Source organism: Dendrobates tinctorius, unplaced genomic scaffold (genome assembly GCF_039654945.1).
Source record: "Dendrobates tinctorius isolate UK_male_01 unplaced genomic scaffold, ASM3965494v1 ptg000143l, whole genome shotgun sequence".
NCBI lineage: Eukaryota > Metazoa > Chordata > Amphibia > Anura > Dendrobatidae > Dendrobates > Dendrobates tinctorius.
The window spans coordinates 25,691,032-25,716,907 of NW_027361810.1; the positions used below are offsets into that span (position 1 = coordinate 25,691,032).

The 25,876-nt window shown below is 43.4% G+C and overlaps 1 protein-coding gene across 8 annotated transcripts in view; it reads left to right on the plus strand.

Annotated features, from left to right (window-relative positions):
* The window catches only part of FMNL2 (formin like 2), a 239,385-nt gene that overhangs the window by 134,428 nt on the left and 79,081 nt on the right, over positions 1 to 25,876 (plus strand). For all 8 annotated transcript variants that reach the window (XM_073545620.1, XM_073545619.1, XM_073545618.1 and 5 more), the window contains exons 3-4: positions 14,327 to 14,407; positions 23,559 to 23,635. In XM_073545620.1, the coding sequence (XP_073401721.1) occupies positions 14,327 to 14,407; positions 23,559 to 23,635 (158 nt within the window). The remainder of the gene's footprint in view (positions 1 to 14,326; positions 14,408 to 23,558; positions 23,636 to 25,876) is intronic.

Here is a 25,876-nt window from a genome sequence, read left to right on the forward strand (position 1 = left end):
CACCGTACACTACAACTCTCAACATGTCCATGATGAGCCTATTCCTACTCTCTACAATCACTGTACACTACAACTCTCAACATGTCCACGATGAGCCTATTCCTACTCTCTACATTCACCGTACACTACAACTCCCAACATTTCCACGATGAGTCTATTCCTACTCTCTACAATCACCGTACACTACAACTCTCAACATTTCCACGATGAGTCTATTCCTACTCTCTACAATCACCGTACACTACAACTCTCAACATTTCCACGATGAGTCTATTCCTACTCTCTACAATCACCGTACACTACAACTCCCAACATGTCCACGATGAGCTTATTCCTACTCTCTATAATCACCGTACACTACAACTCCCAACATGTCCACGATGAGTCTATTCCTACTCTCTACAATCACCGTACACTAAAACTCCCAATATTTCCACGATGAGTCTATTCCTACTCTCTACAATCACCGTACACTAAAACTCCCAACATTTCCACGATGAGTCTATTCCTACTCTATACAATCACCGTGCACTACAACTCCCAACATTTCCACGATGAGTCTATTCCTACTCTCTACAATCACCGTACACTACAACTCCCAACATTTCCACGATGAGTCTATTCCTACTCTCTACAATCACCGTATACTAAAACTCCCAACATTTCCACGATGAGTCTATTCCTACTCTCTACAATCACCGTGCACTACAACTCCCAACATGTCCACGATGAGTCTATTCCTACTCTCTACAATCACCGTACACTAAATCTCCCAACATTTCCACGATGAGTCTATTCCTACTCTCTACAATAACCGTACACTACAACTCCCAACATGTCCACGATGAGTCTATTCCTACTCTCTACAATCACCGTACACTACAACTCACAACATGTCCACGATGAGTCTATTCCTTCTCTCTACATCCACCGTACACTACAACTTCCAACATGTCCACGATGAGTCTATTCCTTCTCTCTACATCCACCGTACACTACAACTCCCAACATTTCCACGATGAGTCTATTCCTACTCTCTACAATCACCGTACACTAAAGCTCCCAACATGTCCACGATGAGTCTATTCCTACTCTACATTCACTGTACACTACAACTCTCAACATGTCCACGATGAGTCTACTCCTACTCTCTACAATCACCGTACACTACAACTCTCAACATGTCCACGATGAGTCTATTCCTACTCTCTACAATCACCGTACACTACAACTCCCAACATGTCGACGATGAGTCTATTCCTACTCTCTACATTCACCGTACACTACAACTCCCAACATGTCCACGATGAGCCTATTCCTACTCTCTACAATCACCGTACACTACAACTCCCAACATGTCCACGATGAGTTTATTCCTACTCTCTACAATCACGTACACTACAACTCCCAACATGTCCACGATGAGTCTATTCCTGCTCTCTACATTCACCGTACACTACAACTCCCAACATGTCCACGATGAGTCTATTCCTACTCTCTACAATCACCGTACACTACAACTCCCAACATGTCCACGATGAGTTTATTCCTACTCTCTACAATCACGTACACTACAACTCCCAACATGTCCACGATGAGCCTATTCCTGCTCTCTACATCCACCGTACACTACAACTCTCAACATGTCCACGATGAGTCTATTCCTACTCTCTACATTCACCGTACACTACAACTCCCAACATGTCCACGATGAGTCTTTTCCTGCTCTCTATATTCACCGTACACTACAACTCCCAACATGTCCACGATGAGTCTATTCCTGCTCTCTACAATCACCGTACACTACAACTCCCAACATGTCCACGATGAGTCTACTCCTACTCTTTACATTCACCGTACACTACAACTCTCAACATGTCCATGATGAGTCTATTCCTGCTCTCTACATTCACCGTACACTACAACTCTCAACATGTCCATGATGAGTCTATTCCTACTTTCTACAATCACCGTACACTACAACTCCCAACATGTCCACGATGAGTCTATTCCTACTCTCTACAATCACCGTACACTACAACTCACAACATGTTCACGATGAGTCTACTCCTGCTCTCTACATTCACCGTACACTACAACTCCCAACATGTCCACGATGAGTCTATACCTGCTCTCTACATTCACCGTACACTACAACTCCCAACATGTCCACGATAAGTCTATACCTGCTCTCTACAATCACCGTACACTACAACTCTCAACATGTCCACGATGAGTCTATTTCTGCTCTCTACATTCACCGTACACTACAACACCCAACATGTCCACGATGAGTCTATTCCTGCTCTCTACATTCACCGTACACTACAACACCCAACATGTCCACGATGAGTCTATTCCTGCTCTCTACATTCACCGTACACTTCAACTCTCAACATGTCCATGATGAGTCTATTCCTACTCTCTACATTCACCGTACACTACAACTCTCAACATGTCCACGATGAGTCTACTCCTACTCTCTACAATCACCGTACACTACAACTCTCAACATGTCCACGATGAGTCTATTCCTGCTCTTTACAATCACCGTACACTACAACTCTCAACATGTCCACGATGAGTCTACTCCTCATCTCTACATTCACCATACACTACAACTCTCAACATGTCCACGATGAGTCTATTTATACTCTCTACAATCACTGTACACTACACCTCCCAACATGTCCACGATGAGTCTTTTCCTACTCTCTACATTCACCGTACACTACAACTCTCAACATGTCCATGATGAGTCTACTCCTACTCTCTACAATCACCGTACACTACAACTCTCAACATGTCCACGATGAGTCTTTTCCTACTCTCTACAATCACTGTACAATACACCGCCCAACATGTCCACGATGAGTCTATTCCTACTCTCTACATCCATCGTACACTACAACTCCCAACATGTCCACGATGAGACTATTCTTACTCTCTACATTCACCGTACACTACAACACCCAACATGTCCACGATGAGTCTATTCCTACTCTCTACATTCACCGTACACTACAACTCCCAACATGTCCACGATGAGTCTATTCCTACTCTCTACATTCACCGTACACTACAACTCTCAACATGTCCACGATAAGTCTATACCTGCTCTCTACAATCACCGTACACTACAACTCTCAACATGTCCACGATGAGTCTATTCCTGCTCTCTACATTCACCGTACATTTCAACTCTCAACATGTCCACGATGAGTCTATTCCTACTCTCTACATTCACCGTACACTACAACTCTCAACATGTCCACGATGAGTCTATTCCTACTCTCTACAATCACCGTACACTACAACTCTCAACATGTCCACGATGAGTCTATTCCTGCTCTCTACAATCACCGTACACTACAACTCTCAACATGTCCACGATGAGTCTACTCCTCCTCTCTACATTCACCGTACTCTACAACTCTCAACATGTCCACGATGAGTCTATTCCTACTCTCTACAATCACTGTACACTACACCTCCCAACATGTCCACGATGAGTCTATACCTGCTCTCTACAATCACCGTACACTACAACTCTCAACATGTCCACGATGAGTCTATTCCTACTCTCTACATTCACCGTACACTACAACTCCCAACATGTCCACGATGAGTCTATTCCTACTCTCTACATTCACCGTACACTACAACTCTCAACATGTCCACGATAAGTCTATACCTGCTCTCTACAATCACCGTACACTACAACTCTCAACATGTCCACGATGAGACTATTCCTACTCTCTACATTCACCGTACACTACAACTCCCAACATGTCCACGATGAGTCTATTCCTACTCTCTACATTCACCGTACACTACAACTCTCAACATGTCCACGATGAGTCTACTCCTCCTCTAGACATTCACCGTACACTACAACTCCCAACATGTCCATGATGAGTCTATTCCTGCTCTCTACATTCACCATACACTACAACTCTCAACATGTCCACGATGAGCCTATTCCTACTCTCTACAATCACCGTACACTACAACTCTCAACATGTCCACGATGAGTCTATTCCTGCTCTCTAGAATCACCGTACACTACAACTCCCAACATGTCCACGATGAGTCTACTCCTACTCTCTACATCCACCGTACACTACAACTGCCAACATGTCCACGATGAGTCTATTCCTACTCTACAATCACCGTACACTACAACTCCCAACATGTCCACGATGAGTCTATTCCTACTCTCTACAATCACCGTACACTACAACTCCCAACATGTCCATGATGAGTCTATTCCTACTCTCTACAATCACCGTACACTACAACTCCCAACAAGTCCACGGTGAGTCTATTCCTACTCTCTACAATCACGTACACTACAACTGCCAACATGTCCACGATGAGTCTATTCCTACTCTCTACAATCACCGTACACTAAAACTCCCAACATTTCCACGATGAGTCTATTCCTACTCTCTATCATCACCGTACACTACAACTCCCAACATGTCCATGATGAGTCTATTCCTACTCTCTACAATCACCGTACACTACAACTCCCAACATGTCCACGATGAGTCTATTCCTACTCTCTACAATCACCGTACACTAAAACTCCCAACATGTCCACGATGAGTCTATTCCTACTCTCTACATCCACCGTACACTACAACTCCCAACATGTCCACGATGAGTCTACTCCTTCTCTCTACATCCACCGTACACTACAACTCTCAACATGTCCACGATGAGTCTATTCCTGCTCTCTACATTCACCGTACACTACAACTCCCAACATGTCCACGATGAGTCTTTTCCTGCTCTCTATATTCACAGTACACTACAACTCCCAACATGTCCACGATGAGTCTATTCCTGCTCTCTACAATCACCGTACACTACAACTCCCAACATGTCCACGATGAGTCTATTCCTGCTCTCTACATTCACCGTACACTACAACTCCCAACATATCCACGATGAGCCTATTCCTACTCTCTACAATCACCGTACACTACAACTCCCAACATGTCCACGATGAGTCTATTCCTACTCTCTACAATCACCGTACACTACAACTCACAACATGTCCTCGATGAGTCTACTCCTGCTCTCTACATTCACCGTACACTACAACTCACAACATGTCCACGATGAGTCTATACCTGCTCTCTACATTCACCGTACACTACAACTCCCAACATGTCCACGATGAGTCTACTCCTGCTCTCTACATTCACCGTACACTACAACTCCCAACATGTCCACGATGAGCCTATTCCTACTCTCTACAATCACCGTACACTACAACTCCCAACATGTCCACGATGAGTCTATTCCTGCTCTCTACAATCACCGTACACTACAACTCCCAACATATCCACGATGAGCCTATTCCTACTCTCTACAATCACCGTACACTACAACTCCCAACATGTCCATGATGAGTCTATTCCTACTCTCTACAATCACCGTACACTACAACTCACAACATGTCCACGATGAGTCTACTCCTGCTCTCTACATTCACCGTACACTACAACTCCCAACATGTCCACGATAAGTCTATACCTGCTCTCTACAATCACCGTACACTACAACTCTCAACATGTCCACGATGAGTCTACTCCTGCTCTCTACATTCACCGTACACTACAACTCCCAACATGTCCACGATGAGTCTACTCCAACTCTCTACAATCACCGTACACTACAACTCCCAACATGTCCACGATGAGTCTTTTCCTACTCTCTACATTCACCGTACACTACAACTCTCAACATGTCCACGATGAGTCTATTCCTGCTCTCTACAATCACCGTACACTACAACTCTCAACATGTCCACGATGAGTCTACTCCTCCTCTCTACATTCACCGTACACTACACCTCTCAACATGTCCACGATGAGTCTATTCCTACTCTCTACATTCACCGTACACTACAACTCTCAACATGTCCACGATGAGTCTACTCCTACTCTCTACAATCACTGTACACTACACCTCCCAACATGTCCACGATGAGTCTTTTCCTACTCTCTACATTCACCGTACACTACAACTCTCAACATGTCCACGATGAGTCTACTCCTACTCTCTACAATCACCGTACACTACAACTCTCAACATGTCCACGATGAGTCTTTTCCTACTCTCTACAATCACTGTACACTACACCTCCCAACATGTCCACGATGAGTCTATTCCTACTCTCTACATCCATCGTACACTACAACTCCCAACATGTCCATGATGAGACTATTCCTACTCTCTACATTCACCGTACACTACAACTCTCAACATGTCCACGATGAGTCTACTCCTACTCTCTACAATCACCGTACACTACAACTCCCAACATGTCCACGATGAGTCTATTCCTACTCTCTACATTCACCGTACACTACATCTCTCAACATGTCCACAATGAGACTATTCCTACTCTCTACATTCACCGTACACTACAACTCTCAACATGTCCACGATGAGTCTATTCCTACTCTCTACAATCACTGTACACGACAACTCTCAACATGTCCACGATGAGTCTACTCCTACTCTCTACAATCACCGTACACTACAACTCCCAACATGTCCACGATGAGTCTTTTCCTACTCTCTACATTCACCATACACTACAACTCTCAACATATCCACGATGAGTCTATTCCTGCTCTCTACAATCACCGTACACTACAACTCTCAACATGTCCACGATGAGTCTACTCCTCCTCTCTACATTCACCGTACACTACAACTCTCAACATGTCCACGATGAGTCTATTCCTACTCTCTACAATCACTGTACACTACACCTCCCAACATGTCCACGATGAGTCTATTCCTACTCTCTACATCCACCGTACACTACAACTCCCAACATGTCCATGATGAGTCTATTCCTACTCTCTACATTCACCGTACACTACAACTCTCAACATGTCCACGATGAGCCTATTCCTACTCTCTACAATCACCGTACACTACAACTCTCAACATGTCCACGTTGAGTCTATTCCTGCTCTCTACATTCACCGTACACTACAACTCCCAACATGTCCACGATAAGTCTATACCTGCTCTCTACAATCACCGTACACTACAACTCTCAACATGTCCACGATGAGTCTACTCCTGCTCTCTACATTCACCGTACACTACAACTCCCAACATGTCCACGATAAGTCTATACCTGCTCTCTACAATCACCGTACACTACAACTCTCAACATGTCCACGATGAGTCTACTCCTACTCTCTACAATCACCGTACACTACAACTCCCAACATGTCCACGATGAGTCTACTCCTACTCTCTACATTCACCGTACACTACAACTCTCAACATGTCCACGATGAGCCTATTCCTACTCTCTACAATCACCGTACACTACAACTTTCAACATGTCCACGTTGAGTCTATTCCTACTCTTTTACATTCACCGTACACTACAACACCCAACATGTCCACGATGAGTCTATTCCTACTCTCTACATTCACCGTACACTACAACTCTCAACATGTCCACAATGAGACTATTCCTACTCTCTACATTCACCGTACACTACAACTCCCAACATGTCCACGATGAGTCTACTCCTACTCTCTACAATCACCGTACACTACAACTCCCAACATGTCCACGATGAGTCTACTCCTACTCTCTACATTCACCGTACACTACAACTCTCAACATGTCCACGATGAGCCTATTCCTACTCTCTACAATCACCGTACACTACAACTTTCAACATGTCCACGTTGAGTCTATTCCTACTCTTTTACATTCACCGTACACTACAACACCCAACATGTCCACGATGAGTCTATTCCTACTCTCTACATTCACCGTACACTACAACTCTCAACATGTCCACAATGAGACTATTCCTACTCTCTACATTCACCGTACACTACAACTCTCAACATGTCCACGATGAGTCTACTCCTACTCTCTACAATCACCGTACACTACAACTCCCAACATGTCCACGATGAGTCTATTCCTACTCTCTACATTCACCGTACACTACATCTCTCAACATGTCCACGATGAGTCTACTCCTACTCTCTACAATCACCGTACACTACAACTCCCAACATGTCCACGATGAGTCTTTTCCTACTCTCTACATTCACCGTACACTACAACTCTCAACATATCCACGATGAGTCTATTCCTGCTCTCTACAATCACCGTACACTACAACTCTCAACATGTCCACGATGAGTCTACTCCTCCTCTCTACATTCACCGTACACTACAACTCTCAACATGTCCACGATGAGTCTATTCCTACTCTCTACAATCACTGTACACTACACCTCCCAACATGTCCACGATGAGTCTATTCCTACTCTCTACATCCACCGTACACTACAACTCCCAACATGTCCATGATGAGTCTATTCCTACTCTCTACAATCACCGTACACTACAACTCCCAACATGTCCACGATGAGTCTTTTCCTACTCTCTACATTCACCGTACACTACAACTCTCAACATATCCACGATGAGTCTATTCCTGCTCTCTACAATCACCGTACACTACAACTCTCAACATGTCCACGATGAGTCTACTCCTCCTCTCTACATTCACCGTACACTACAACTCTCAACATGTCCACGATGAGTCTATTCCTACTCTCTACAATCACTGTACACTACACCTCCCAACATGTCCACGATGAGTCTATTCCTACTCTCTACATCCACCGTACACTACAACTCCCAACATGTCCATGATGAGTCTATTCCTACTCTCTACATTCACCGTACTCTACAACTCTCAACATGTCCACGATGAGCCTATTCCTACTCTCTACAATCACCGTACACTACAACTCTCAACATGTCCACGATGAGTCTATTCCTGCTCTCTACAATCACCGTACACTACAACGCTCAACATGTCCACGATGAGTCTATTCCTGCTCTCTACAATCACCGTACACTACAACTCTCAACATGTCCACGATGAGTCTATTCCTGCTCTCTACAATCACAGTACACTACAACTCTCAACATGACTATTAGTTCTATTATTCCTCTATGCAAAAACAAGACACTACAACACCCAACATTCTGTCGTCACTGGATATGACCAGGTTATTCCCCCATAGGGGACAATTTTTTTTTTTCTTACTTAAAGGGGTATTCCCATCTGCAAGATCCTATCCCAATATGTAGTAGGTGTAATAATAATATTTGCAAATACCTCCAATTATAAATGTAGTATAGTTTTTCTGATTTGCGATGTCGCTTAACCCCATGTGCAGGGCATTGCTATAGCTAAGATATCCATGGTTACGTCCTCTCATATAGTGACAGTTAGTTGCTAGTGGTTGTAACACTGGATACGTAAGCTGCTGCAATGCCCTGCACATGGGGTAAGCGACGTAGTGAATCAGGAGAACTATACTACTTTTCTAATTGGAGATATTTGCTAATAATATTTATATTACACCTAATATAAGGGGAAAATGTGTGGGTAAATGGGTAGGTAGCTGGCTTAGTGATGGAAAACAAAGAGTGGTTATTAATGGGGCATCCTCAGATTGGGCCAGGGTTACTAGTGGGGGACCACAGGGTTCTGTATTGGGCCCCTACTATTTAATATATTTATTAATGATCTAGTGGATGGTTACACAGTAAAATATCAGTATTTGCAGATGATACAAAACTATGTAAGGTCGTTAACACAAAGGAGGACAGTTTGCAACTACAGACAGATTTGAGTAAATTGGAGAATTGGGCTGAAAAATGGCAAATGAGGTTTAACACAGATAAGTGTAAGGTTCTGCACATGGGAAGGAGAAACAGATGCTACAATTACTTACTAAATGGGAAACTGCTGGGGAAATCAGACATGGAAAAAGACTTAGGCATCTTAGTCAATAAGAAGCTAAATTGGAGTGCCCAGTGTCAGGCAGCTGCCACCAAAGCAAATAGGGTCATGGGATGCATTAGAAGAGGTCTGGGGACACGAGATGAAAACATAATTCTCCCTCTGTACAAATCACTCGTCAGACCACACTTGGAGGATTGTGTGCAATTTTGGACGCCGGTGCTCAAGAAAGACATTACTGAACTTGAAAGGGTTCAAAGGCGGGCTACTAAAATGATAAATGGAGTTGGTTCACTACAATACCCAGAAAGGTTATCAAAATTAGGTCTATTTACTCTAGAAAAGAGAAGACTTAGGGGAGACCTAATATATATGTACAAGTATATCAGAGGGCAATACAGAGATCTCTCCAATGAACTGTTTGTACCAAGGACTGTGACAAGAACAAGGGGGCATTCTCTTCGTTTGGAGGAAAGACAATTTCTGCACCAGCATAGAAGAGGGTTCTTCACGGTAAGAGCAGTGAGGCTCTGGAATTCTCTTCCTGAGGAAGTGGTGATGGCCAACTCACTGAATGAATGTAAGAAAGGAATGGATGCTTTTCTTGTGAGTAACAGTATAGAAGGTTACAAATAACAGAATATTATAGGTACATGGTTGACCCAGCTTAGGGGAAGGAATTTATTTCCCTATGGAGAAAATTGGCTTCTACTCTGTGGGTTTTTTGCCTTCCCCAGGATCAACAATGCAGAACAGCTGCACTAAAAATAGGCTGAACTAGATGGACATAAGGTCTTCCTTCTGCCTTCAAAACTGTGTTACTATGTTACTATGTTACTACTACATATTGGGACAGGATCTTGGAGATGGGAATACCCATTTAAATTTATATATTTTTGTAATTGGTTTTATTGTAAGTTTCTTTTGCGCCGTTTGCTGCACTGTCTGTTGCCGGCTGCAGAATGGGAAGTTGATTGTGTAGGTCCAGTCGGAGAGTTCCTGACTTTATCTGAGCTCCTCATACCTGATATATGACCACAGACCACATCAAAGTTGAAGATGCAGGAAAACTAAGAGTCTGTAAAAGCCGAAGGGTGCAAAATTTGTAATGAAACCCAATTGCAAAAATGAATTTTAGCCCCAAATACGTACGTTTACGTTAAAAAAAAAAAAAAAAAGGTGAGCAACCCCTTTTCTGTGTATAACTTTTTCCTATCAAACGCAATACACTACAACTCCTAACCTAACCTGATCTTGGGGTAGCCATAATGGCTCTGTGTACAGACATAGTACACCTCTGTTCGCACTATTACCCCTGTTTCTGTATTTTAGAGCCGTGTGCAGCTTTCCGGAGCCTTTGTGGGGCGCCATACTCTTAGAAATTGAGAATACCTTAGTAATATGGCGTTTGACGAAGTGAGGATTTTTTTTTCTTTCTTATAGACTTATTGAAAATAAAGAGAAACCTTTGTGCCTCTGTTGATCAGGGGTACAGTATAGGACCCCATACATTTCCATGGTGCAGCATTCAGCACTGCGGGTCGGTACTTATATGAGCCCACATTGCATGGCGGAACACCGCTACGGAGCACGACGCTACCGGATCAGATCCCTGGGACAGTCAGCGGTGAGGATTTTCCATCTTCAGATAGGAAATAACCTTTTGGCAAAATTTAGGATTCTCCATTTTTCGGAGATTATCCAGCGTTCCTTCCTTCATGACGGAGCCGACCTCTGTGGAAATCTTCTATCTCTAAAGTGACAAGTTGGCTCCTAGCGTAGACGCACCACATAGACGGCCAAAAGGACGAAGCCCAGACTCATATTATGCAATAGGACGTCTGATGCAACCCTATAAGCTAAGCCGACCAGAACTAACGACATGCTGGGATCTGTAGTTTCACAGCGTACAACTTGAGTGTAGAGTTGAGTAAAAAAAAAAAAATATTTGCCCTTCCCAGAGGACTGAAGTGTACCAGACCACGGCAGCCATTTACGACACCCCATGCTGTCATGGTGTGTGTTGTGGCCCAATGTTGTAGGGCCAAGTTGCCCCAAAAGGTGCCGACTACCCTGGATGTAGAAGTGATCTGGGCAGCGTGAGTCTTTTTTCTCAATTCTACTTTTGTTGTATTAAAGGAAATAAACTACTTTCTTCTAAAAACAGCGCCACTCTGGTCTCCAGGTTATGACTGATATTGCAGCTTTAGGCAACTTAATGAGCAGAGCTGCAGTATCAGACCCAGCCAATGCGCAGCAGGGGAGCCGTTTTTTGGGGGGAAAAAAAGCAGACCCTTTCATTTTATTATAACCCTTATGGACTAAGGGTCCCGTTACACTAAGTGACGCATCAGCGATCCCGACAGCGATTCGACCTGGTAAGGATCGCTGGTGCGTCGCTACGTGGTCGCTAGTAAGCTGTCAAACAGGCAGATCTACTCAACGACGCAGCGACGATACAGCGATCCGTATAACGACCTCGGCGGTCGTTGGGACCTTGTCACACAGCAGCTATTCTGACGACTCCCGCCTGCGTCCCTGAGCTCTGCATCGCCAACGAGGTCGCTCATCGGCGTCAAACAGCGATGCATGCTGGCCAGCGGGACACCAACGATCAAAAAATGGCCCAGGTCAGCACGATCAGCAATATCCAGCAGTCGCCGCTATGTGTCACACGTAACGAGATCGCTGTTGCGTCACAAAATCTGTGACGTTTCAGCGATCTCGCTAACGATCTCACTATGTGAGACGGGGGCTTAAGGATCCCATCCAAAATGAGTACATTAAACCTATTGTTGCCCTTTCCAAAGGATTTTTAGAGTATCTGATGTAAAAAAAAAGATCAAATATATAAAGAAAGATCTGACATACAGGAGCCTTATCTATTATCCAGACAGGAGGTCAGCTACAAAGATGGGCTCTCATTCTGGAGGACTCAATATGTTCTTACATTGCGTAAATAGAAGGACAATTGATTCCTATGGAAACAGTGCAATACTTAACTTTCCCTGTGGGGGTGCTGCAGGGAAATCGCGCACTTGTTGCTGCCTTCCCCTACAGATTACAGTTTTAGGGCACCTTGTGATTAGTTTACCATCAGGAAACCGTTTAAAAAAAAAAAAAAAAGAGATTGTACGAAGATGATAAGCCCATTACCCATTGTACTTAAAGCATAGAAATATTGACTTTCTCTACATTTTTATTCTTTTGGGCGAGTGGCTAAGAATAATAGCAGCTCCACGGTGTTTCGGGTTCATTGTGAAAATCCGTCTCATCACACAACTCATTCACAGAGGATGTGAGTTGTGGAAAGTGATATTTTATTTTTTTAAGCTCAGGCTTGTTGCCTATTGCAAAAGGTTTTGGCATTTATCTTTGGTGTTCAAAGATGAGTAATTTCCAAATAATAACGATTAAATATGTAATTATGTAATGAGTCGTGAATCACATCTGTAGCAATGTAGATTGTAAGGGATAGATAGATAGATAGATAGATAGATAGATAGATAGATAGATAGATAGATAGATAGATAGATATTACAGGGACTGGTATGTACCTAGGCGGCTTTGTACCCAGTTATTTTTTTAAGGTGCTGTTCTTTGTTCATTTTTTCTAGATAGATAGATAGATAATAGATACAGTAGATATATTAGATAGATAATAGATGATAGATAAATGTAATAGGTAATAGATGATTGATTGATAGATATATATATATATATATGATAGATACTGTAAATAGGGATGGTAGATAGACAGATAGCTAAATATATAGATAGAAAATATATACGGCCAATATATATAAAGATATACAGTAGATACTGTAGATAGATTGATCGCTCAAGGAGTCGATTTAACTTTCTTAGTGGCTGCCCTAAAAGAACTGGCAACATGTAATTATTGGGTAAAAGACTTTGGTGTTGCACTCAATGCCAAGAAGTAGCTGCAAAAGCATTTCTTTCCCCAGGGAGCAGTGCATGACCTATAAAACGTCCTATATAGCTATTATGATTCTCTTGACAAAGAGGTTGGTGCGACCTCGAAACACATCGAGAATAAACTGCATACCATCCAAACCCCAAACTCTGGAATTCTTTGATTGTACCAGAATCCGCCTTCTTGTCTCTTCCCCTATACCATCTATCGGTAGCCACAACCAGAAACCGTATCGTTTCTTAGATGCTCTTTAAAGGTTCTCACCCAGACAACCAGTGCTTTATCTGCACTGATGAAGGGCAAAAAACCCCAAGCAGTATTCCGGGGGTGGTTGTCTTTTCATTTTGGGGAAGGATGTTAGGGTAAGTATTGTCAGTCACTGGGCCTGTTAAGGGTCTGGATATTGACTTGTAGGGTAGCTGCATTCCTTTTTCTATAGAGATAATTTGCATGTCTTTTTCCCAAGAAGCATTGCAGTTCTCCCCCCTAGTCACGAGGTCAAAATTTTACTTTTAAATGTAACAAAAAGTTTACAGCATTTTCTACCTTTTCCTTCTAGGAACGGTTTCAAGTAAAGAATCCCCCGCACACGTATATTCAGAAGCTGAAAGGATATCTAGACCCAGCGGTAACGAGAAAGGTAAGAGAATATTTCTGGCCGGTGCCATATAATCTTTCAGATGGTCCACGACTGCTCATACATCATATTCAGCAGAACCTGAGAAGGGGACGTGTAATGGAACGTTCTCGTGAGAGACCAAAAAAGCCGAAAATTTAGAAATGTCACATAGGCATCCAAAAACGGAGTTACAAAATGGAACCATTATTTCCAGCTGAATTTGGCTTTTAACCAAGTGGTTGGGACATGAAGAGGCAATGCATCTGTATAAAAAAAGACAAAAATTGGCTAAAGTAACTGAGAAATATCTTATACTGTGACTTTACTGAAAAATAGGTGTAATTATTACCGTCCAGGCATCCATATGTGCTCATATCCTGTGCTGATGTCTGAGAGGAGAGCACGGGGGATCTGGTTGCCTTCATTCCAGCCTGATCAATTCTGTCTACTGTCTACCATTACTGTGTGCTGTTACTTTATGTACATCTTATCAAAGGTTGTCTGCATTTTCACAAAGTAGTGGGAGGTCATTGGGGAGTCTGGGGTTACCAGGGACCAAGCGGGCTTTGATTACTGGACAAAGATGGATATGGTCGGCACTGTGATCTTGTGGGTACTGTCCAGTGTACCCCTGAAATTACAACAGGAATCAGGCTGTAATTCACATCCATTCCCACTGAAACTGCCAGGATTGGGGTAATAATGATCTTGGCAATTTAAAGGGGTTGTCCAGTGAAAAGAAGTTGTCACCTATCCACAGGTGATAATTTGTTGATCGGTAGAGAGCAGACCCTTGGAATCTGCATCGGTTGATAAGCTTTTAGAATGGAGTGACATTGCGCATGCTCGTCAACTACCCCTTTATTCCCTTTATGATGGAGCGCTAGTGCATATGCTCGACCACTACCCCTTTATTCCCTTCATAATGGAGCAACAGTTCGCAGGCTCGTCAACTACACCGTTATTCCATTTATACTGGAGCAATAGTGCGTATGCTCGATCACTACCCCTTTATTCCATTAATAATGGAGCGACAGTGCGTATACTTGACCACTACCCCTTTCTTCCTTTTATAATGGAGCGACAGTGCGTATACTTGACCACTACCCCTTTCTTCCTTTTATAATGCAGCGACAGTGCGTATGCTCGACCACTGCCCCTTTCTTCCTTTTATAATGGAGCGACAGTGCGCATGCTCGACCACTACCCCTTTCTTCCTTTTATAATGGAGCGACAGTGCGTATGCTAGACCACTACCCCTTTCTTCCTTTTATAATGGAGCGACAGTGCGTATACTTGACCACTACCCCTTTCTTCCTTTTATAATGGAGCGACAGTGCGTATGCTCGACCACTGCCCCTTTCTTCCTTTTATAATGGAGCGACAGTGCGCATGCTCGACCACTACCCCTTTCTTCCTTTTATAAAGGAGAGACAGTGCGTCTGCTAGACCACTACCCCTTTCTTCCTTTTAATGGAGCGACAGTGTGTATGCTAGACCACTACCCCTTTATTCCCTTACTAATGCAGCGACAGTGCGTATGGTCGACCACTGCCCCTTTCTTCCTTTTATAATGGAGCGACAGTGCGCATTCTAGGCCACTACCCCTTTCTTCCTTTTATAATGGAGCGACAGTGCGTATACTCGACCACTACCCCTTTCTTCCTTTTATAATGAAGCGACAGTGCGTATGCTTGACCACTACCGTTTTATTCCCTTACTAATGGAGCGACAGTGCGTATGCTAGGCCACTACCCCTTTATTCCCTTACTAATGCAGCGACAGTGCGTATGCTCGACCACTGCCCCTTTCTTCCTTTTATAATGGAGCGACAGTGCGCATGCTAGGCCACTACCCCTTTCTTCCTTTTATAATGGAGCGACAGTGCGCATTCTAGACCACTACCCCTTTCTTCCTTTTATAATGAAGCGACAGTGCGTATGCTTGACCACTACCCTTTTATTCCCTTACTAATGGAGCGACAGTGCGTATGCTAGGCCACTACCCCTTTCTTCCTTTTATAATGGAGTGACAGTACGTCTGCTAGACCACTACCCCTTTCTTCCTTTTATAATGCAGCGACAGTGCGTATGCTCGACCACTACCCCTTTCTTCCTTTTATAATGGAGCGACAGTGCGCATGCTAGACCACTACCCCTTTCTTCCTTTTATAATGGAGCGACAGTGCGTATGCTCGACCACTACCCCTTTATTCCCTTACTAATGGAGCGACAGTGCGTATGCTAGGCCACTACCCCTTTCTTCCTTTTATAATGGAGCGACCGTGCGTATGCTAGGCCACTACCCCTTTCTTCCTTTTATAATGGAGCAGTAGTGTGCTGCTTGACCGCTACCCCTTTATTCCCTTTATAATGAAGTGGTATTGACCATGCTAGACACTATCACTTTACAGTATTCCCTATATAATGAAGCGGCAGTGTGGATGCTTGACGACTACTCCATTCATTCTCTACGGGGCAGATGAATTCTGCACTCATCACTCTCTGTACTCCAGTGGCCCCCAAAAGAATGAATGTATTGGTGATCAAGTGTACGACCTGCCATTCCAATTTGTAACTGGGATGCAAATTCCCCATTCTTACAATCGATGTGGATCCCAGTGTCAGGACACCCACCAATCAGCAAGTTATCACCTGTTATTTGGATAGTACATTGCTTTTGATTGATTGATGGGTTGTAACACTTCTTAACATCCACCTACAATTTAAATATTCTGTGATAAGTTCCTAGACAGTCTTACCATCACTTGAGACATACTTTGTGCAAGTTTCTGCAAACTATATACTGGGGGTAGATATATAGACGATGTTCTTGATACCACTTTACTTTTGTTTAATCCCATCTGAAAAGTACATTGCTAAAAAAATAAAGGAAATGCTAAAATACTATATCCTAGATATCACTGAATGAAATATTCCAGTTGAAGATCTTTATTCATTACATAGTGGAATGCATTGAGAACAATAAAACATAAAAATGATCAATGTAAATCAAAATTAATATTCCATAGAGGTTTGCATTTGGAATCATACTCAAAATCAATGTGACAAATCAAATTACAGGCTGATCCAACTTTAATGGCAAGAAAATGATGCTCAGTAGTGTGTGTGGCTTCCACGTGCCTGTATGACTTCCCTACATCACCTGGGCCTGCTCCTGATGAGGTAGTAAATGTTCTCCTGAGGGATCTCCTCCCAGACCTGGATTAAAGCATCAGTCAACATTTGGACAGTGCAATGTGGTGTTGGTGGATGGCATGAGACATGATGTCCCAGATGTGCTCAACTGGATTCAGGTCTGGAGCAGTCCAATGAAGGAACTACTGATGCACTTCAGTCACATGACATCTAGAATTGTCATCCATCAGAAGGAACCCAGGGCCCACTACACCTGCATATGGTCTAACAGTGGGTCTGAGGATCTCATCCCGGTACCTAATGGAAGTCAGGGTACCTCTGCCTTGCACATGGAGGGCTGTGAGGCCCTCCAAAGAAATACCTCTCCACATCATTAGTGACCCACTGCCAAACCGGTCATGCTGGAGGATGTTGCAGGCAGCAGAATGTTCTCCACGGTGTCTCGAGACTCTGTCATGTCTGTCACATGTGCTTAGTGTGAACCTGCTCTAATATCTGAAGGGCACCAACGTCGAATGTCGAATCTGCCAATCCCGGTGTTCGCTGGCAAATGCCAGTTGCCCTGCACGGTGTTTCTGACAGTGTGAGCAGACACATGTATGTTAGTGGCCTGCTGGAGATCATTTTGCAGGACTCTGGCACTGCTCATCCTGTTCCTCCTTGCACAAAAGAGGAGATAGTGGTCATGCTGCTGGGTTGTTGCCCTCCTACGGCACCCTCCACATCTCTTAGTGTACTTACCTGTCTCCTGGTATCTGCTCCATGCTCTGGACACTGTGCTGACAGACACCGCTACCATTCTTGCCACAGCTGGCACTGATGTGCTATCTTGGATGAGCTGCACTACCTGAGCAACTTCTGTGGGTTGTAGTTACCGCCTTGTGCTGCTTTACTGTACCTCCAGGGGTGAGAGCAATGGCAAAATGGAAAAGTGACCAAAACAGCCAAAAAGGATGAGAACAGAGAAATGGTCTGTGGTCACCCCTTGCAGAACCACTATTTTATAGGGGTTGTATTGCTAATTACCTATCATTTTTACCTATTGTCTGTTCCATTTGCACAACAGCAGTACAAATTGATTCACAATCGGTGATGCTTCATAACTGGACAGGTTGTTTTCACAGAAGTGTGATTGACTATAAGGCTAAGTGCACACGTTGCAGAAAATTTCTGCACAAAAACTTGAATCCCTTCCCAGAAACCGCACCTACTTTTCCGCGGCGGTTTTTGCGTGTTTTTTGCGCGGTTTTGATGCGTTTTTGAGGCGTTTTTTACCGCAGCGGTTTCTAAACGCATGGGAGAAGCCAAAACCGTGGAAAAATCCGCAAAATTAATGAGCATGCTGCGTTTTTTACCGCGATGCGTTTTTTTCGTGGTAAAAAACGCATCAATGTGCACAAAAAGTGCAAAATGCATAGAAATGACTGTGCAGCTTATTTTTAGCGGTTTTATAGCGGTTTTATAGTGAAAACCGCAGTAAAAACCGCTAAAAAAGCGCTGTGTGTGAACACAGCCTAACTCTGCCCTTCACCTGGCCAAACAATCCTACTTCACCACCCTCATCACCTCACTATCTATCAACCCAAGACGACTTTTTGAAACCTTAAACTCCCTCCTGAAACCTAAAGTACAGGCCCCCATCACCAACCTCAGCGGTGAGGATCTGGCCACTTACTTCCTAGAAAAAATCAACCACATCCATCAGGATATCTCAGCCCAATCTCCTCAGTGCCTGGATCCCCTTCCCTGCCGCACCTCAAGCTCACTAGACATCTTTGAGCCTGTTTCAGAAGAAGAAGTTTCCAAGCTCCTCGCTTCTGCTCGGCCTACAACCTGCAACAGTGACCCCATTCCTTCACAGCTCCTGCAGTCTCTCTCACCAGTGGTCACCACTCACCTGACTAAAATATTTAACCTCTTTCTTCAGGTATATTTCCCTCCTCATTTAAACATGCCATCATAACCCCTTTACTTAAAAAGCCATCCATGGACCAGAACTGCACTGCTAACTACAGACCTGTCTCTAACCTTTCCTTCATCTCTAAACTCCTGGAACGCTTGGTCCACTCCCGTCTAATCCGCTATCTCTCGGATAACTCTCTTCTCAACCCCTTACAATCTGGTTTCCGCTCTTTACACTCCACTGAAACTGCCCTCACTAAAGTCTCTAATGATCTAATAACAGCTAAATCGAAAGGTCATTGCTCCCTGCTGATTCTCCTGGATCTCTCTGCCGCATTTCACACTGTGGATCACCAGCTCCTCCTCACTATGCTCCGCTCTACAGGCCTCAAGGACACAGCGCTCTCCTGGTTCTCCTCCTACCTCTCTGACCGCTCCTTCACTGTATCTTTTTCCGGCTCCTCTTCCTCTCCTCGTCCCCTTACTATCGGGGTCCCGCAGGGCTCAGTCCTAGGCCCCCTCCTCTTCTCTCTATACACTGCCCCTATTGGACAAACAATCAGCAGATTTGGGTTCCAGTATCCTCTCTATGCTGATGACACCCAATTATACACTTCTTCCCCTGACATCACCCCTACCCTAATTCAAAATACCAAGGATTGTCTGTCTGCTGTCTCTAACATCATGTCCTCCCTCTATCTGAAACTAAATCTCTCCAAAACTGAACTTCTTGTGTTTCTCCCCTCTACTAACCTCACTCTACCTAACATCGAAATAACCCTGGAGGGTTCAACCATAACTCCCAAGCAGCATGCCCGCTGTCTTGGGGTCATATTCGACACTGAACTTTCCTTTACTCCCTATATCCGATCACTCACTCGCTCTTGTCACCTGCATCTTAAAAACATCTCCAGAATCCGACCTTTTCTCACCTTTGAAACTGCTAAGACTCTTACTGTCGCTCTTCTTCATTCTCGTCTGGACTACTGCAACTCTCTTCTGATCGGTCTCCCTCTTACCATACTTTCTCCTCTCCAATCCATCTTGAATGCGGCAGCCAGGGTCATATTTCTGTCCAGCCGCTTCACCGATGCCTCCATCTTGTGCCAGTCATTACACTGGCTACCTATTCGCTACAGGGTCCAGTCTCTCTCACCCACAAAGCTCTCCACTGTTCTGCACCGCCTTATATCTCCTCTCTCATCTCTGTCTATCGCCCTACACGTGTGCCCTCCGTTCTACAAATGACCTAAGACTAACATCCCCTGTAATCCGAACCTCGCACCTCCGTCTCCAAGACTTCTCTCGTGCTGCTCCAGCTCTCTGGAATGCACTTCCCCAGACGATCAGACTGATACCTAGCCCCGACCTATTCAAGCGCGTTTTTAAACCCATCCCTTCAAACAAGCCTACCACATCAACTACTCAGTAAACTAACTTTGCCCTGTTCCCTCCTTCCAAATATTATTCTGAATCTGCACCCTACTATTCATCTGTCTCCACACCCTCCATGCACACGATAACTGCACTTGATACTTGACTATTGCACTTAAACACACGGGCTGATGACCGGATCATGCAGCTTTATATGAAAATCCCTATTTATTATAATTGCCAGACCTGAAATAACAAGCATTTTTCACCTACTGTGTCCCCCCCCATTTCCTTGTAGATTGTAAGCTTGCGAGCAGGGACCTCACTCCTAATGTCACTGTTTAAATTGTCTTAACTTGTATTGAATTTATTGTCTGTACATGTCCCCGCCTAATAGTAAAGTGCTGCGGAATATGTTGGCGCTATATAAATAAAAATTATTATTATTATTATATTATTATTGACTTGGAGTTACACTGTGTTGTTTAAGTGTTCCCTTTTATTTTTTGAGAAGTGTATAAGGAGATTTGGGTCAACGTTACTCCACAAGTATGTCAAGTTTGGTTGGAAAACTAGGGATTTCATTCATGGTTATATGTCTTAAAAGGGAAAATTGGCCGAGCGACAGAAACCCTTTTAAATTGAAGCCGGTTTTTACTTATTGAAGTGATAGTTTTCCATGACCACTTCTATGGAGATTTGAGCAATTAGTTCTAGTATTAATGTTTCTTATGAAAACACAAGTGTAATTCTTGCGAAGTTTATATATGGGCAGAAATAAGGCTGGGCCTTTTATGAATTACGCGGTCGTAAAAATTTAAAATTGTCACATTGTGTAATGTCTTGGTATACCGACTTTTCCGAGTAGTCTAAAACTTGTGCCGGTCGACCTTCTGGAAAGTCTTGTTGGTAAATGCTGTGGCTGCTAAGTGCCCAAACTTTACTAGTGGTGCTCATGTGACATTAGATTTTAGTGGTCGGATCGACCAACAATCTAATGTGAATCTGTAGATAGAAGGCGACGATCCAACAGATTTAGCGATCCTATAAGTGTTTTTCTGGTGGTTTCTTGTCTCACTTCTGTTGAAATAATATGTTTGATTCGGGACAAATCATAAGTATCATTGGATCCTGTGGACCACTGATATAGACTCTTTCTAAAAGAGAATATCAAAATTATGTTCACTCTTTTGATCCCCTTTTAGTAGGAATCCCTCAAGGTTGTACATGTGGTCACCATTGTCACTACAGGTTCTCCACCAGAGAGCGATTATGAGAAAGGCGCCGCCATCTACATCTTCAGGGAACACTAGCCAGACATCTGCCATTTTATGGCCACTCTGATTTGCTGCATTAAGGTTTGGAATGACCACTACGCAGCTTTCCATGCTCACAGAATCCACTGTATGGAGCCATCATATCTATAATCCACAGAACAAGGATACATATAGATACATATACTTACATTGAGAAAATGTTTTACACTCCACACATAAACATTGTCTGAGCGGGCTAGTCTGTTTTCAGGTCACGTGGATCTCATAGACAATGAATGGTGCTCTGATCGCACATGCGTGCTGCTGTTTTGTTCATTGTTTATCGGACTGATTGATGAAAATAGCTTGTCTTCATTTATCCTATAGACAATGAGTAGAGCTTGAGCTGCACATGCATGCTTCTGTTTCATTCATTGTCCAAGGGACTGATGGATGTAGCTTATTTTTGTGAGTCCCGTGAGCGGAGCTTCGGCCCACATGTGCGCTCTTGTTCTGTTCATTGTCTGAGGGACTAAATTGAGATATCAAAGTACTTAAATTGTCTGTGTGAGTCCATTGGACAATGAATAGAGATCTGATCGTGCATAGGCGCTTTTGTTCTGTTCATGGTTTAAGAGGCTGATGGAGATAGCTAAGTACTTAGTTTGTCTTCGTGAATCCTATAGACAATGAGTTGAGCTTCGGCTGCACATGTGTGCTGCTATTTCATTCATTCTCTAAGGGACTGATGGAAATAGCAAAATCTTTGGCTTGTTTTTGTGAGTCCCATAGATAACGAAAGGATATCTGGTTGTGCATGCGTGCTATTGTTCTGTTCATTGTCTAAGGGACTGATAGAGATAATGAAGTACTTAGATTGTCTGTGTGAGTCTATCAGACAATGAATGGAGCACCAGTTGCCCATGTGTGCTCTTGTTCTGTTCATTGTCTAAGGGATTGAGGGAGATTGCTAAGTACTTGGCTTGTGTTTGCAAACCCTAAAGACAATGAGCAGAGCTTGGCTGTGCATGGGTGCTGCTGTTTCATTCATTGTCTAAGGGACTGATGGAGTTTGCGAAGTTCTTGACTTGTTTTCGTGAGTCCGGTAGACAATGAGTGGAGCTCCGGCTGCGCATGCGCGTTATTGTTCTGGTCATTGTCTAAGGGATTGATGGAGATGGCTAAGTACTTGGCTTGTTTTTGTGAACCCTATAGACAATGAGTAGAGCTTGGCTGCACATGAGTGCTCTTGTTCTGTTCGTTGTCTAAGGGACTGATGGATATAGCTAAGTACTTGGATTGTCTGTGTGAGTCCTTTAATGGAGCACCAGTGCACATGCACAACTGGTACTCCTTCCATACGGGTGAAGGAGGGGGCACAAGATCCTTTTTCCATTGAGAAGCTATCACCAATATTACAAACTCCATCCAGTTCCATCAGTCATCTGCAAAAATCATTCTTCTCCATTTCTTTTTCTTCAGAAGTTTCGGAGGCGAGTACAGGAGTCCACTCAGGTTCTACGAGAACTGGAAATCTCTTTGAGAACAAACCACATAGGGTAAGAAAATGTGCAGCATTTTTTTTTTCTATTTTTTTTGATTGACAGATTTGACATTTCCTGTAATTAAATGCACTTTGTACAAGTCTGCTCTGCTTTTACTGCCTCTGCTGTCTGCAGGCTGCGGATATGCATCTGCCGTATACCTAATAATTACATCTATTAGGTTTTATAAGGCATATAAGCGCCGGTTTGATGTCGCCAGATTGGTGAGCTAAGCAGTTTTCGCTGCCAAAGAGAGAAGGAGATTGGATTTGGATGCCCGCTCAAGCCTGGTTATGTTACCCATTTGTGAGCGGTTTCCTATAAGCGAGAACATTATAAATTGAGTGAAATGGAAAAACCACGTCTTCGAATAAAGTTATTTTTAGCTAAAACCCACAAAGTTTAGTCTACTCTTTCCATAAAAATGTTCACGACGTTGGAAGTACGATCCCATTCATCATTACTGTTCGTAGGTTACCGGACAGTCGCTAAAATACAATTATTAAAAAGGAGAAGTCTATATAATAAGAGTCCTATGGCCACCTCATTCCATATCGTGTTCCTTCCTGATGATTAATTTAGCACCTGCAGTAACAAAACCATTGAGCTCCGTAAAAGAAAAAAAATCAATTGCTGCAAATTTAGGGATTTTGTAATTTTTCCTGCATAGTTTGTTAAAGGAATTGACCAGAGGGAAAAAGGTATCTGCTGTCGAACATCAGCGAGACATGCAGCTGCGGGGACTCGAACATAGTTTTCGAGCATGTTGAAGTCAGTCGGTTAGCACCCGAGCATGCTCAGATAACACCTGATCCCAGCACGCTCGCTCATCGCTAGTTGTTTCGTCACGTGAGCCTTTTGCTCAGTCAGCGCTGATGTCACAGTCCCCGCCTTTGGACAAATCGAACATCAAGAGGAAGTCACAGAGCCGCCGCAGCTCTGACTTCCTGTTAACAATTTGTCTGAAGGCGGGGACAGTGAAGCCGGCCCTGATTTGGCGCAGGGCCCACGTGACGTAAGAACCATACGTGAGCCCCAAGAGTGCCGACACTGCTGGAATGGCGCCGACAAGGTGAGTATAGGTGTTTTTATTTTAACAGGGCCAAACATGAGGAATGACAATAAGTTGTCCTGGTAGTGGACAACCCCTTTAAAGAAGGATCAGGAATTGTTCAAAAAGAACGACCTTTTTAATTCTTGTAGGACCACCCCCAGCGTAAGCCAGAGTGACGTGCTTAGGCTATACCTGACATCTGCTCTGTCTCTGGTATATTTTTCTATCTCACCACACTTTTGGGCACTTAAAAATTAAGAATAATATTAAAATTTGGCAAATTTTAATTATTTATGAAAGTATATTATTCCGTGTCCCTTATCTCCTGCATAATTTCAAATATACGTATTAACTCCCATTCAGTAATACCTGACTTCAGTGAGCTAAAGGCAATAAAAGTATATATATAGTATATGTAAAGTGTGTGTGTGTGTATGTATATATATATAGTACAGACCAAAAGTTTGGACACACCTTCTCACTCAAAGAGTTTTCTTTATTTTCATGACTATGAAAATTGTAGATTCACTCTGAAGGCATCAAAACTATGAATTACCACATGTGGAATTATATAATTAACAAAACAGTGTGAAGCAACTGAAAATACTGTGTCTTATATTCTAGGTTCTTCAAAGTAGCCACCTTTTGCTTTGATTTCTGCTTTGCACACTCTTGGCATTCTCTTGATGAGCTTCAAGAGGTAGTCACAGGAAATGGTTTTCACTTCACAGGTGTGCCCTGTCAGGTTTAATAAGTGGGATTTCTTGCCTTATAAATGAGGTTGGGACCATCAGTTGTGTTGTGCAGAAGTCTGGTGGATACACAGGTGATAGTCCTACTGAATAGACTGTTAGAATTTGTATTATGGCAAGAAAAAAACAGCTAAGTAAAGAAAAACGAGCGGCCATCATTACTTTAAGAAATGAAGGTCAGTCAGTCTGCAAAATTGGGAAAACTTTGAAAGAGTCCCCAAGTGCATTGGCAAAAACCATCAAGCGCTACAAAGAAACTGGCTCACATGAGGACGGCCCCAGGAAAGGAAGACCAAGAGTCACCTCTGCTGCGGAGGATAAGTTCATCCGAGTCACCAGCCTCAGAAATCGCAGGTTAACAGCAGCTCAGATTAGAGACCAGGTCAATGCCACACAGAGTTCTAGCAGCAGACACATCTCTACAACAACTGTTAAGAGGAGACTTTGTGC